General features: G+C 49.6%; 1 protein-coding gene across 1 annotated transcript in view; it reads left to right on the forward strand.

The window, feature by feature from the left end:
- The window catches only part of LOC114071752 (histone-lysine N-methyltransferase, H3 lysine-79 specific-like), a 25,486-nt gene that overhangs the window by 3,756 nt on the left and 6,747 nt on the right, over positions 1-14,983 (forward strand). Inside the window, exons 3-7 of the mRNA XM_027909609.1 lie at positions 1,636-1,699; positions 3,490-3,718; positions 5,221-5,315; positions 7,837-7,899; positions 14,577-14,632. Coding sequence (XP_027765410.1) covers positions 1,636-1,699; positions 3,490-3,718; positions 5,221-5,315; positions 7,837-7,899; positions 14,577-14,632 — 507 coding nt within the window. The remainder of the gene's footprint in view (positions 1-1,635; positions 1,700-3,489; positions 3,719-5,220; positions 5,316-7,836; positions 7,900-14,576; positions 14,633-14,983) is intronic.

Here is a 14,983-nt window from a genome sequence, read left to right on the forward strand (position 1 = left end):
GAGAAATTCAAAGGGAGAAATCCGGGTTGAGCCTCCCTTGTCATCAAATGCATTAATTTGGATTTGTGGATTACTCCCAGTGGCTGCACTGCTGTAATTTTATAGTCCTGGCATCCTCCCTGGGCGTGTTCAGCTGAGGACCATCAGTGAGGTTGGCAGCAAAACTGAATAACAGGGAAAACCCCTCTGTTCCCCAGAGTCACATCCCACTCACCTTCCTGCAGCTTCTCCAGGAAGCCATAAACCTGGAATTTTGCTTATGGTTTCAGTCTTTTTTTTTTTTTTTTTATTAGTTTTATTTCCTTTTAAAAAAAAAAACTGCCAGAAAAATGAGTGGTAGCAGGGGGAGCAATCTGAGGATGGGGAGGGAATGCACACACTGTGCTGCCCAAATCCTCTTGCTTTGTCCCAGCATGGAAACAGGCAGCTGGAAGCTGGGGCTGGAATGGCCAGGACTCCTGGGAGAGGTGTGTGGTGGCTCTGAGGATCACAAGAGGCTCAGGTGTCCCTTTGGCTGTCCCCTGGTCCCCCCTCCCCTCCCCAGCCTTGGCAGTGGCCGTGGTTTAACTGTGTCACCCCAGAACTCCTTGGATTGGTTCTGCTGCTGCTTTGTGGGTCTGATTATGTAATGGATAATGTTCCCTGGAATATCTTCTCTTCCCTGGCCACAGATGAATTTGTTTAATCCTCTCAGCCCTCTGTCATTAAGGCATCTGCCTGGACTGACCGTAATCCCGAGCAGCCCGTGGAGCAATCCCTGTGCTTTCCTGCTGGGGCACATTTTAGGTTGTGCCCTGGCTCTGTCTGCATTTTCAAAGCCAGAATTAATTTCTAGAGAAGCATCTGCTTGTCTCAGGATTGATTATGATGGAAAAAAAAAAAAAGGGAAAAATTACCAGGTCTGTTTAAGTTTCAGTGCAGCTGAGAACGTGGAAAAGAGGTGATGACTCTGAGAATACAGAACTCCAATTAAGAGAAAATGGGCTGAACTCAAAGCATGACTTAGAATAAAGATACTGATATTATTTGTCATGTACTCCTGATCTGCTGGGGAATTTTTTTTAAAGGAAACAAAGTCTTAAATCAGTGCATCTTCTGAGAGAAACAAACCCTAAACTCCCACTTAGAGTAAGCAAGAAGACAGGAAAGCTTAAGGTTGTACCTTTAGTTACTACTGTAAGCATATTTTGCAGCCTTACAACTTTACCAACATCCTTCAGTTCAGCTGGTGACCTTTTCATGTGGTTTGGGTATTTTTGCTCTGCATTACAGAAATATTCTTGTCGTACCAAACACGGGAACACCGAAATCTTTTGTGAGGACGCACTTGGGAGACTCACACTTGGTGCAGGCCAGCAGGGAGAGTCAGAAAGAGAACTGTGGTGGTGTGATGAGTAATTTGTGGCTGAGAAATGAGTAAATTTGGACATCTAACTCGACCAAACAGACGTCTGGCCAGAATAAAGTGAATTATTAATGGTGGGAAAAGAGGGGTTTGGGCTCAGCAGCTGGACTGGATGCCTGTGGGTCCCTCCCAGGGTGGTCCTCGTGGGTCCCTCCCAACTCAGGGGATTCTGTGGTTCAAACCTGCCTGTTTGAGCTGCTGACCTTGTGTGTTTTCTTTTCCTCCCCCAGCTTTGAGAGCATGCAGAGACTGTGTGACAAGTACAACCGAGCCATCGACAGCATCCACCAGTTGGTAGGTGTTCAACTGCAGCCCTGCCATCCTTCCTGTCTGCCTGCTCTGAGCTCACACAGGGTGAATAACACCAGAAAGCTGGGACACGCTCACAGTTACTGTGCTAACATCACCCAAATCCAGCACTCCCATCCTTTTGGGGGCTTGCCTTGATGTTAAACTCATTTTCTTCATCACACCTGGGCAGTCAGGAGTTGGCAATCGGGGAGAAAAGCAGTTAAACCCCACTTTTTGTTCCCAAACTGTTGGTGGTTATTGTGCACTTCTGGCATTGTTATTTGGGCACCTGGGAGGAGCTGAGTTATCTTTAGGGGGAAGAAAAGGCTTCTCTGTGTTTTAACATGGAGATGCTTCACAGGGATTTCTTGCATGGATTGACTTCTGTGTGGGGAAATCTGTGGCTTATGGGTACTTAAATAATCCATATGGAGTCCCCTGTGTGCTGTGGAAGTGATCCATGCCTCAGGAATTTCCTTGCCACACAGTTCAGCCTCTCTGTTCCGTGGGATCTCTGGCTCAGACCAAGTTAATGAGCTTTCTGCTTCTCCTACCCCATAAAAGGTTGAACTGGAGGAAGCAAAACATGAACAGTGAATAATGTCACTGTTCTGTTGAATTTGGAAGTATAGGTGGATTTTTTTTTTTGTTTTCCTCTGCTGTGCTTATGGGAGTTATTTGAGGTGTGCAGTATTATGGCAAAAAGTCCTTTTTCCAGGATTTCCTTCATTTTGTGGGCCTACAGCTCCCTAAAACCTGTGCTTGTTCAGATTCATGTGTGTGTTGGTTAATTGCTGAACAGTACAAACTATTCAGCCTCTGCAGTTCCATCTGAACCCCAACAGAGGAATGTTCATGACTTGCTCCTTTTTGTTTTGTTTTTATCAAAAGGAGGGGAGGTAAACATTTTTAAGACTGAACAACTTTTATGCTTAGGACAGGTTTTTTTTTTCCCTGAGGAAGAAAGGAAGCTTGATTTCCATCTCCTTCCTGCCACTCCCTGTTTGAGTACATCTGACCCCTCCCATCTGACAGCTCCCGGGGCAGAATCCAACTGCTCCTGTGTTGACACACTCTCGGTATCAGCTCGATGAGGAGCAGTAAATAGAAAATCAGGGAGCAAACTCTGCACCTTCTCAGCCTCATTCAGTGCTTTACGTTGCCTCTGGGGTTTTGCATCTCTTGAATTGCCCCTTTGCCACCTGTTCCCGGCAGACCTGGAGAGACCCCTCAGTGAGGTGACAAAGTGCCCAGAGCTGGGGTTGTGTTTGCCTTTACTGTCATAGTTTGGGGTGGGAGGGACCCTAAAGGTCATCTTGTTCCACCCCCTGCCAAGGGCAGGGACACCTTCCACCAGCCCAGGTTGCTCCTTTGATCCAACCTGGCCTTGGACACTTCCAGGGATCCAGGGGCAGCCACAGCTGCTCTGGGCAACCTGTGCCAGGGCCTGCCCACCCTCCCAGGGAACAATCCCTTCCCAATCTCCCATCTCTCCCTGCCCTTTGTGAAGCCATTCCCTGTGTCCTGTCCCTCCATCCCTTGTCCAAACTCTCTTAGAGCCCCTTTAGGCCCTGCCAGGGGCTCTCAGGTCTCCCTGGATCCTTCCATTCTCCAGGTGACCCCCCCAGCTGTCCCAGCCTGGCTCCAGAGCAGAGGGGCTCAGCCCTCACATCAGGACCATTCTGACCTTAAAGAAGCAGCTCCAGCCCCGCTGGGAGAGGTACTGGGAGGGGATTTCCCCTCGTTGTGCCATCCCCAGCCTGGGTTCCCACTTGTCCCTGTGTTCCCTGCAGTGGAAGGGGACGACGCAGCCCATGAAGCTGAACACGCGTCCCTCCAACGGGCTGCTCCGGCACATCCTGCAGCAGGTCTACAACCACTCGGTCACCGACCCCGAGAAACTCAACAACTACGAGCCCTTCTCCCCAGAGGTCTATGGGGAAACCTCCTTTGACCTGGTGGCCCAGATGATCGATGAGATCAAGATGACAGAGGACGATCTGTTCGTCGACTTGGGCAGCGGTGAGTTGAGCTGCCGCTTCTTTTCCTCTTCTTGTTCCCTGCTTTTCCCCCTTCCTTTACTTAAACCAGGCCTAAGAGTTACCTTGCAGGCCAAACCAGGCCCCAGGGTTGCCCTGCGGGGTAAACATCTCTTCTGGATAATCCCCCTGCTTTTTCTGATGGGATTAAAATGACCCACCACGATGCCCCAGATGTTCTCTGAGGGGGCTGAAATATCAGCGCAAATTTTTATTTCAGAAGTGAAGCAGGAGTGAAGATTGTCATGCAGGATAAGCCAGGCCTAAGGATTGCCTTGCAGGATAAGCATCTTTTCTAAATAATCCCCCCTGTTTTTTCTGACAGGATTAAATGGACCCACCAGATGCCTCAACGCTCTCTATGGGGCTGAAATATCATTTCAAATTGAATAAATTGTTACACAACCCTTGGTTTCTGTTGCTGTTGGTGGATACACTGAGAAAGAAACAGTGTTAAAAATGGTGCTGGGAAAATAAAGTAGCATTCCCGGGGGTTCATCTGTTTTCAGTGGATTTAAAGTCCTCCTTACCTGAAAAGGGGATTCCTTGACCCTTCTCACCTGAAACACTCGGTGTGGGATCCAAAAATGAAGTAGATTTTTGCCTCTGACTTAACTTGTCAGGGTGTCAGAGAAGATTTTATGGTTCATTTCAACAGTTGTCTTGGGGACACCCCACGAAATCCAACCCTCAAGTGCCACAGGTTGGAGTTTTGAAAGGGAAAAGGTGTTTCTGATTGGTGAGGAAACCAGGTCTGACTCGAGGAACAGAGACACTGAGTAAGAACTTGCTGTTCTTTTTCTTGGCAAATCTGGTTCAGGGCAGGAAAGGAGCAAATAATAAGAATTTCCCTTCTTACTGGATGTGCTGTAAAGGTTTAAGTCAAGTATGTTTTTGGGTTTTGTTGCTGGTGTGATACAGGACTTGTGGGGGGAAAAACATTTTTTAAAAATATGTTTTAAATTTAAATGCAGGAGTGCATTTCCCCTGTCCTGCCCCCAAAAACCTTAAGACATCTTCAGTGATTTTTCTTTTTTCACCTCCATTTCCTCCCTCAGTGGGACTGCTGTCTGAAATTTCCTGATGTTCAGATGAGACATTGAGAAAGGCATCACATCTGACAAACTGTTTTCCATCTGGAATTAAAAAAAAAAAAATAAATTGTTCAGGAAGGGTAAAGAAGGTCATATCTGAAGCCCTGTGGTGCTGCAGGCTCAAATATTAGATAATTTATGATGATAGCAGCTAAAAGTATTAATTTTATTGCTCACCTTGAGGCTGAGCTGCACTTGGGAGGTGGGAATGACTTCAGGGATCACAGAACCTCCGTGTGGGAATGTCAGACACCGGGAGTTAAAGCAGCCCAGCCCCACAGTTCATCTGCTCTTCTCCTGCTGCCCTCTGCTCCGACAACTCTCACCTCCCCTTGCAGTGCTTTCTGCTGAAACTTGCTCTCAGTTTGGTTTTTTTTTTTCCCCCCTGCAGGTGTGGGGCAGGTGGTGCTTCAAGTGGCTGCAGCCACCAACTGCAAACATCACTATGGAGTGGAGAAGGCCGACATTCCAGCCAAGTATGCTGAGGTGAGTGGGTGTGGAGTGGGTTCTGACAGAACCTCCAGAGGCCACAGCAGATCCAGCAATTAATTCAGCAGGGAAATGGTTCTCACGTATTTTAAAGGCCGCCTGTGGTTCTGCCTGTGGTGGTGGTGGTGATGGTGCCACTTTGTGGTGTCTTGAGCTGAAGTTCAGCTTAGTTATTAATCCATCAGGGGCTCATTAGTTGTAAAATCACCAGGGGCTCGTTGATGAGGCCTTTGTTGGGTGTCTGGTTCAGAACTGCTCAGGAGGCACCTGAATGGAGAAAATGGGCTGAACCTGAAGGAGGGCAGGTTTAGATTAGATATTAAGAAGAAATTATTTACTCTAAGGGTGGGCAGGCCCTGGCACAGGTTGCCCAGAGCAGCTGTGGCTGCCCCTGGATCCCTGGGAGTGTCCAAGGCCAGGTTGGATCAAAGGAGCACCCTGGGCTGGTGGAAGGTGTCCCTGCCCGTGGCAGGGGGTGGGACTAAATGATCTTTAAGGTCCCTCCCAACCCAAACCATCCCGTGTTTCTCTGATATTGGTCAGGTTTCTTTACACTTCTCGTTGTGTGCCAGTGGGACACACAAAGATAACGAGTTCCAAGGCACACCTGGAAGGCCACAAGCAAACAGGAAAGGTCAGTCAGGCCTAACCATGAGAGGTTTTCTTGCCTCAGTGCCTGAGCAGACACTTTATCCCTCTGTATTGGCAAAACACTCTGACTCAACCTGTGCAGGCTGCAAAATGACACCTCATGGAGGGAGGGCAAGAGTAAAGCTCCTTGATCCTCCCTCTCTGTGGTGAGGGCAAAAAGGCATCAGCACAGTGAGGAGGAGGATCAGACAAGGATCCAAAATCCATCCTGTTCCCCCTGCCATGGCCCAGGGGAAGTTTCCAGCTCTGCAGCCCCCCTGTGGGAGCGTCCTGGTCTCATCAGGGAGCACCTGCAAGGCCTGGAATCCCCTCTGGGTTTGCTGTTAAACTTTAAGATCAGCATTAAAGGGGAGTTCTCCCTCTCACCAACACCCCTTCGTGGCTTCAGTGGAAACAGCAAACAGAAAAACCACCCCCAGACAGAGTTAGGAGTGTTGACTGCTGGGGTATCTCCAGCTTCAGGAGTGTTTCCTGTGGATATTCTGCATTATTCTGGTTAAATCCTGGCAGATTTAAGAACCCAGCAGCTGCTGCAGTGTCAGAGGGTGTGAAGCTGCCTGAGTGCAGCTCCTCTGCCCCTGTCAGGGCCCAGCTTTCCCCCCAAACCTTCGTGGCAGGGCTTGGATTAACTTTCTGATTCAGATTGGCAGTGCCAACACCTCTCTGGGCACCATGATAGTTGATAATTGATGCAGATGGCTTTGAAAAGCTTCAGCTGAAGAGTGCTGTGGGCTTGTTTTAGTGAAGTTGTCTCCAAAAATAAATAAAAATGCAGTTGTGCAGCGGGAGGAGATCCGGAGGATTTCTGAGTTGTCCTGCTGAGCTTTGGAAAGCTTTGGGAAGAGGTTTTTAAAGCACATCTGTCAACACAAGCCTTTGCTGACCTGCTGATGGAGGTCTCCACCACCCCTGAGCTGTCAGGGAAGTCAGAATTCCTGCTGGTCTCCTCTCAAAGCATCGTGGAGTGGTTTGGGTTGGGAGGGAGCTCTGGGGATCACCCACTCCAACCCCCCCTGGAGCAGGTGACACAGGGATGTGTCTCCAGAGAGGGACCCTCTCCCTTAGCTCCTTTGGGCCAAACCCTAAAGATAGGAGGGTTTTGGTTTGGTTTTTTTTTTTTTTTTCCCCAGCCTTCCAAGACACCTGAGTTGCATTTTCCAGCTGTTTTTTTAGCAGTGGAGCTGCCCCTGGTTCCCCTCCAGAGCCTGCCCTGCTCTGGGCCAGCTGGAATTGTGCTGGTGGGGACATTCCAGGCACTGAGATCTCTGGATACTGGGGGATTTGGTTCCTTTCTCCTCCATTTAGGCAAGAGAAAACTGGTGCCAGTAAGAGCCTTCCATCCTCTGCAGCCCTGGAGTGAAGGATTCCATCACTCCCAAACCCTTGGATGCAGTTTTGGGGCATCCCTGGTTTCTGTGGGAATGGGAATCCTTTGGCTGCTGCTTCCTGGCCCTCCCCCTGCCCCCAGCAGACCTGGCTGTATCCTGGGTGTCCCTTTGCTCTCAGGGCTCGGGCTGTGCTGCCTCCTCCCTGTCCCTGGGGGATTATGTGGGAAGCTCAGGAGCTGATTAAGGCTCTGCCATTTTTAGTGCTGGGCAGTGGAACTCCCAGGAAAAGGGGCAGGGATGAAGATTCCACCTCAGACTTGCAAAAATTTGGGTTTTTTTTTTTAACAAACAGCAGGAGCTGTTTGTCTGCCTTGTCCTTGGAATGTTAATGGCAAAAAACCCAAAAACCCCACCAGCCAGGAGTCCTGGGGGTCAGGGAGCCCTGACAGAGCTGGGCCTCCCTTCCCTGGGTGGGTTTGCAAACAGGAGATGTCCCAACAGCTGTTTTTTTTTTTTATTATTTTTCCTCCCTCTTGCAGACCATGGACAGGGAGTTCAGGAAGTGGATGAAGTGGTATGGGAAAAAACACGCAGAATACACAGTGAGTAAAATCCTGCTGGTGTCCAGCTTGGAGAGTCCTGTCCAGCCTTTCCCCAGCCACCAGCAGTGTCACCACAGCTGCTCCCTGGCTCTTCCCTCCCTCCTGGTTTTTCCAAACCGTCTCTTTCTTGCTTGATGTGTTATGTGGTGTTGTTGGAACCACTTCCAGGTCTTTCCACTCTTGGGAGATTTTTGTCCTCCTAAAATGTCATTTTAAGTGGGGCTGCCACGTGTCTTCTGTTGGCCTTAAACCTCCTTTCCCTTTTCTTTTCCCCCCTCTCTCCATGGATTGGGGGTTTTGCTGGAGGGACTGTTGGAAGTGGCAGCTCCTCCTTGGGTTCCTGGGGTGTCCTGGTAGGAACAAAAGCTGGAGCTTTGCTTCCCAGGCAGGGGCAGGTGTGGAAAACTGGGACAGGGGGTTTTGGGGGGGGGGGTGGGATGGCAGGGATTGAAATTCTGGCTGGAGGTTGGAGCAGGAAGCTCCAGGAGCAGTGGGAGGCTCAGGAAGGCTGTTGGGGTGGTTAATTCTGCTTTGGAAAGGCTTGGAATTGGGTGCCCTGAGGATGTAGCTGGATCAGGAGCAATCAGTGGGGCATCACAGGGCACCTCCCTCCCTGGGGACAGGGACAGCTGTTGGAATTCTGGAATTCTTTCCCTCCCTCCCCGTGTTACTTCATCTTTGTGGATGTTTTGCCCTGTGGAATGAGAGTGTCAAATCCATCCCCACTGTCCTGTGCCATTCCTTCCCCTTTTCCCTTTCTCCTCCTCTTTAATTTTCATTAAGAAAACCTGGGAATACATTCAGAATCCCTGGGAAGTGATGGGAAATGCATGTCCAACAGGAAATACACGTTCAGCAGGAACCCCCTGGTTTGGAAATGCTGTGAACCCCGTTGACCTGAGTGTTCCAGCAGGGTGGGAATTCCCAGTTTTCCCAGCCTTTCTTCCCCCCCTCAGTTCTTTTGGCTGCTGGGATCCTTCAGAGGGCTCATCTTGTAGGAAAACCCGTTCCAGCTCTGCCTTTGGGAAACAGGAAAACTGGAAAGGTGCCGGTCCCACCTGCCCTCTGAGCACTTTCTCCCTGGAATTCCCTGGATGGAATGATTCCCTCCCCAGGGCAGCTGAGGGGAGTGGGAACCCTTTCCTGCTCCTCCACTGGCCCACATGGCATTTTTTCCATTGTGTCACCCAGCTGGCAGGACATGAAAGGAGCTGTTCCTGAGGATGCTGGGGAATTCAAGGAGCAGGAGAGGAGCTGGGATAGAAAATCCTGGAAGCACGTTGCTTGTCCCGGGCACCATTTCCAGATGGAGCCTTCCCAGTGGCAGAGTCTGGGGCTGTGTTGGAACAAAGCTGCTTATTTTTGCCAGGTTCTTTGTTTTTTCTGACTCTGTTTTTCTGCAGGGTTTGGAGTAAAAATCTCCCCTGAATGTACAGTCTGGGTTTTATTTTTGGGGAAGAGTTAAAACACTTTGTCTTCAGGAAAATTGGTTTCTTGTCGCTTGGAGTGATGCTTGAACACAGCTTTTGATTTTTTTTTTTACTTGCAGACACACAGGGCAGATTTTATTTACTTTTTATTCATCAGACATCCCAGTTTATTTTCTTTAGCAGCTCCTCAGCAGCATCTGCTGTAGGTGACTCATTAAACAGAGCAAACTTGTCTCATAATGCAGCTGGAGAGCACAGAATTGAAAGCCTGGCCTCCTTATCCTCCTGGAAAACAACTTTGTCCCTGCAAAATGCTCCCAGAACTCCAAAAATAAGCCCAAATTTGAAATAAGTCTGTCATCAGCTGGTGAATCCCACTCCAGTGTTCGAGGCAGTGGGATGAAAACTCAATATTTTGGGAAGGATCGAGTGGTGGAGGAGGGGAGGGAGCTTGGCAGGAGTTCAGTGGGAAGAGTCTCAAATCCCACCTGCAGCTCTGGCTGAACATGGAGGGTGGTGGGAAAATAGAAACTGGGGTTGGGCCTGCAGGGTTTTAGATTATTTTAACAGCCAAAAGCCCAGCAGAGTTATAATTTTCCAATACAAGTGGAATTTTTGGGTTTGCCCCTGAGGAGCTGCCGTGTCGCTTCAGCAGGGCTGGGTTTGTGCAGTTCCTTCTTACTGGGGCAGGGATTTTTCCCTGTAGTTCTTCCCTCCCTTCTCCAGCCTCAAAACGTGCCAGGAATATTTTGTGGCCTTTTTGCCCCTTGCAGTAATCCAAGGAGCTGCCCCAACCTTGTTATGTTTTTGTGACCTGCCCCAAATCCGACCAACAGGGTTTTTTTTCAGATTACTGTAAAAAGAAAATTGATAGGACTGTAAAGAAATCAAACCCCCCCCCCAAAAAAAAAAAAAAGCTCTCCAAAGCAATAAAATTGTGTTTGAAAAGAGTTAAAGAGAAGGGCAATGAGCTGCTGCTCATTAAATTGCTCTGCAAGCCTTCAAATTCACTTCCTGGCTCGTTCTTGTTGCTGCTGCAAGTTCTGAGCTTGGACAGAGCAAAGTCCAGTGATGACACCTAAAATAAACCCTGATTGCCCACCTGTATTTCCATCCTATTTTGTCAACAGCCCCAGGACAAACCCTCTCCCTGGAGCAATGTTTCCATATCAGATTGGCAGCCTCACGTGCAGGGTTCTGGGTGTCTGATTCCTGGTTGTGGGTGTCCAATTCCTGCTCAGTTAGGGGAAATCCCATTCTCTGCTGGTCTCCTGGAGTCAGGGGGAATCCTCCTTCCTTAGAGCTTTACATCATCATCATCATCATCTCCTTCAGCTTTCTGGAATGTTCTGGACTGGAATGTCCCACTTCTGACTCGTCTCACTTTGTGTCCCTGCTCCTTTTATCTTCTCATTTTCCCTCCCATGGAGCTGAGAAGTTTCCAGAATTAACTCCTTCCCCCCTTTTCTTTTCAAGGAAACAGGTCTGAAGGAAGCAGGAGACTTTGGGAAGGTCGTTAGGCCTGACTAATTAAAGAGCCCTTCTTGGGGAATTCTGCACATGTGCAGCCCCCAAATTAAAACCTGCCTTCACAATTAAGAGGCAGATGAGTTTTCATGGTCCCTGACTCTAAATATCCTCCTGTGGCCTCAAAATCAGAGCCATCTCAGGTATCTGGGGCAGGGGGCTGAGGCTGCTGTGTGGCAGAAAGTGCTTTTTCTCTGCCTGGGGCCCCCTTGGAGGGCGTTTTTGGGGTGTCCTCAGTGCCTACAACCTGTTGTGCCCTTGTGAGGGGGAAGATTTTCTCCCTTTGGGCTCTGCTGAGGGCGTGGGTTTGGTTGTTATAACAAAATTGTTATTACAGAATTCCTGCCCTGCCCCATAAAATCCCTGTTTTAGCAGCAGGTGACAATAATCTTCAAACCAAGGGCAGGAGACACAGCTCAGCTTTGCTAAAGCTGAGGGATTTTGGATGGGTGGACACCTCTGGCTCGTGGGGAAGCCCTGGAGGTGAATCCTGCTGAGCTGGGAGGACCCCCCAGAGATCACCAACTCCCTTTTAGTGCCTAAATCAGTGCAGACCTGGCTTTGGGAACTTCCAGCCTCACCTCAGGCTGGGTTTGGGGTGTCTGGCTGGCTGTTTTCCCTGGAAATCTGAGCAAAAGCAGTGATTTGGGGAGGAGGCTGGACCTTAAACCTGCATTTCCCCCAGGACCTGCAGCTCAGGAGGGCTCAGCTGTTCCCTCCAGGTGTTCCTGAAGGTCCCATTTCAGCGGGAAATTCGCTGGGCTGGGCTTTGAAAAACCCTCCCAACATCCCCCCCCTCACCCTCCCGTGGCTTTGAAACGGTGCCACGTTTTGGGAGGCTTGGCTCCAGGCCTGCAGTTATTTTGGAAGAGAACAGGGGCCTAAAAATAACCCAGTGTACTTTTCCAGGCAGCAAGGGCTGGGATTTGGGAGCTGGGTGTTTGCAGGGAACAAGAACCATCCTGCCCGTGAATTTACGGCTGCTCAGGCACACAGAGCCTCCCCAGTCCAGCCCTGGGTGAGATCCCAGCCCTCCCTCCAGGCCTGACCTTCCCAAATTCCTGCCCTCTACCTCTGGCTGCTTCTGACCTGCTGCTTCTCATCCCATTCCAGATGCTGTTGGGTGTATTTCTGGCTGGAAAAAAACCCCAACCAAACAAACAAAAAACCGCCCTGAATAAAAACCTGGTTTGCCTTCTAAATTTAGCAGCAGTGCAGCTCTGGGGGTGATTTTGCTGAGCTAATTATCCTGTTAGAGAAAGCATCTCCTGCATTGTCTAATCAGATGAAAATACCTGCCTTACAGATGGTCCCTTCCATTCATTATTCACTAAGGAGATTAAGTTTCCAAGAGAGAGGGAGGAGCAGGAGGGGGGTGGGGACACGGGAAGAGGTGGAGAGATTGGGGTGGAAGTGTCACCTTCTCCCTGGATGACCCTCCCGGGCCCTGGGGTTAATGCAGCTGCATTTTCCTCCCCAGTTCTCGTCTCACTCTCAAAATCTCTGTGAACCTCTGAGCCCTCTGGGATTTTGGGGGAGTTTTGTTGGATTCCCTGTGCCAGTTGATGGGGAAGGAGCTGCTTTCCTGCTTTTTGGGAGTCTTTTATTGATCACTGCCTCATGGTCAGGTAACTCTGGCCTGGCTCTGAGGGGAGCAGGAATCACTGCCTTGCTTCCAGAGGGGAAAAATAAGAAAAATAACCCATTTTCTCCCAGCCCCAGTTGACCATCTGGTTATTTCTGTACTCCAGCGTTTTTCCTGCTGAGATTTTTTTCCCTAAGCATGAGCTGGGGAAGCAGTGGCACACAAAAATAGATGTGTCTGAGCAGGGCTGTGCTTCATTTGAATTGTTAAATGGCTCTGGCTTGCAAATGTTCATCCTCCACGGGCGAGATCAAGTTAAACAGGGAGATTTGGGTTATAAATGCTCCTCTAAACCACACAGGCAGGGCAAACACACAGGGAAACTGGATCCAGGGAAAGCCCAACAGCCACTTGGGTTGGATTTCAAGACCTTTATGTGGAGCTTTAGCAGTTCAGGATCGGTTCGTGTTACGCTGGTTCCTTTGTTCCCTTTCAGACTTGTGGCCTCAGGATTGGCCTTCCTGGCTTCTCAGATGTTTTTCTTTCCCCTGTTAGTGTTTGAAAACCCTGTGGAGACCTGAGGAAAGCGGTGGTGTGGAGGATGCCAGGGAGGAGCTGACTTGCAGGAAGAGTTGTAAAATAAATACAGTCGCCTGTCATGTGGGTTTTCTTCGACTGTGTCTTGGTTACTCAGCCATGGAACTGTTTACTGCAAGACTTGGAGGCAAAATTATCTCTCCAAAATTCATCTAGGGAAAGGATCCATTCACATATAGAACTCCAGGGAAAAATGCTTCCATAGATGAGGCAATAAGAACCCCTCACCTCAGAAGTGATGCTGCCCTGAGTTCCTGGTTTGGATTCTGCCCCTGCCCAGCAGGATCTTGTGGGGTCAGATCTCAGAGTTCAGCCTCCAGCATGTCCTTTGTTTTCACTGGAGCAGGGATGTCAAAGGTGCATCCCCTCCCAGCAGGCCTTAATTCTAGTTTTAATCTCATTTCAGCCCCAGCTGTTTGGTGGAGCAGGTTCTTCTGACTCATTTGTGTTGCTCTAACCTGCTCTTTTTGGTGTGTTTGGTCTCTCTTAACACTTGAAGCTCTAGACAAAGTTCCTGATCTCTTCCCTGAAAGCCCTCGATATTCACTTGTTCTCAGCCCCCTTGTGGACATTTAGACTTTTTTTTTTTTGGTGTGTTTTTATCCCTCCTTTCCCCATGGGAGCAGCCCCACCGCTCTTGGCACCCGTGGCTTTGTCCCTCGTGGTGGCACAGCCAGGTCTGTGGCTCTGAGGGGGTTCTGGTGCTTCCCTGGGACAGTCCCCAGCTCAGCCAGGGGGGTGTGGGGGTTGTCTCAGTGTCTGCACTGCAGTGCTGGCACTCCTGAGCTGTCACTGCACAGAAATCTGGGCAGGGAAAGAATCCTGAGCAGCCACTGTCACTGCTTGGATGTTCTGGGATAAACCATCACCTCAGCCCTTCAAAGGGTGTCAATTGTCATTAATTACAGAGCTGCATCTCATTGTTCCCTCTCCTCCTCTTATCATCCTCCCCCAAGCTGTGGCATAGCAGAGGGTTCCAAAAAACAGCCCTGGGAAAACGTTCATGTGGGGAAAGCTTTGACCTGGGAGTTGCTGTGGTGCCATCAGAGAGGGCTGCCCAGGTCACTGGAGTCAGAGCTGGGTTTCTTTCCAAATCAGCCCTTTCTGTTCCTCCATTTCCACCTCTGGAGTGGTGGGAGCAGCCAGGATTTATATTTAGCACCCCAGGAAATCAGGTGTTGGGCTCAACCAGAGCCTGGGTTTGGGTTCCCAAGCAGGAGCTGTTCCCAGCCTTTGCTCAGCTCCCCAAGCCACTTGGTGACCAGCTGTGGAATCTGCAGGGATCACAGGCACTGAGGATTCCCAGAGACCCTTCCCGGGGTATCCCTGGCTGGGAGCAGGGAGGGAGGCACCCCTGGGATCTGAGGATTGAGCAGAGCCAGCCCTGCCTGGGTTCACCCCCTCTGTACTCCCCCCAAAAACTTGCTTTGCTGTGGGATCAGGGAGCTGGCACAGCACCTTTGTCCCTCTCCAGAGGAGAAGGGAACAACATTAACTCCTCTCTGTGTGTGTTTTTGTGTTCTTTGTCTGTTTTTAAGCTGGAAAGAGGTGACTTCCTCTCAGAAGAATGGAGGGAGAGAATTGCAAACACAAGGTACAGTACAGCCACTGAGTGCTGGATAGGAACTGGATACTTGGGGGTTTGTATAATGGAAATTGGGAGCCTGGCCAGCTTTTTATATAGAATTTCCATAGCAAATACCAGTGGTTGATCTGCCAACTCCTATACTGGCCTCTTTAGATCCTGTTTTCTGACTGGAAGAATGGCTTTAAATGCATGTCCCATGGCATTGCATCCAGGGGTGTATCCAAGATAAATCCTGGTCGTGCAGAGGAGCAGGAACCTCCATTTGTTTTGCACGTCCCTGTAGATCCTGTCAGGGATTCTGGCAGTACACTAATTATCCTGGCTGTGGGGGCTCACTTTCCCTTTAATAAAAAGCAA

This window comes from Empidonax traillii, unplaced genomic scaffold (assembly GCF_003031625.1).
Source record: "Empidonax traillii isolate 1590-97213 ecotype Southwest subspecies unplaced genomic scaffold, ASM303162v1 scaffold2257:size30270, whole genome shotgun sequence".
Taxonomy (NCBI): Eukaryota; Metazoa; Chordata; class Aves; order Passeriformes; family Tyrannidae; genus Empidonax; species Empidonax traillii.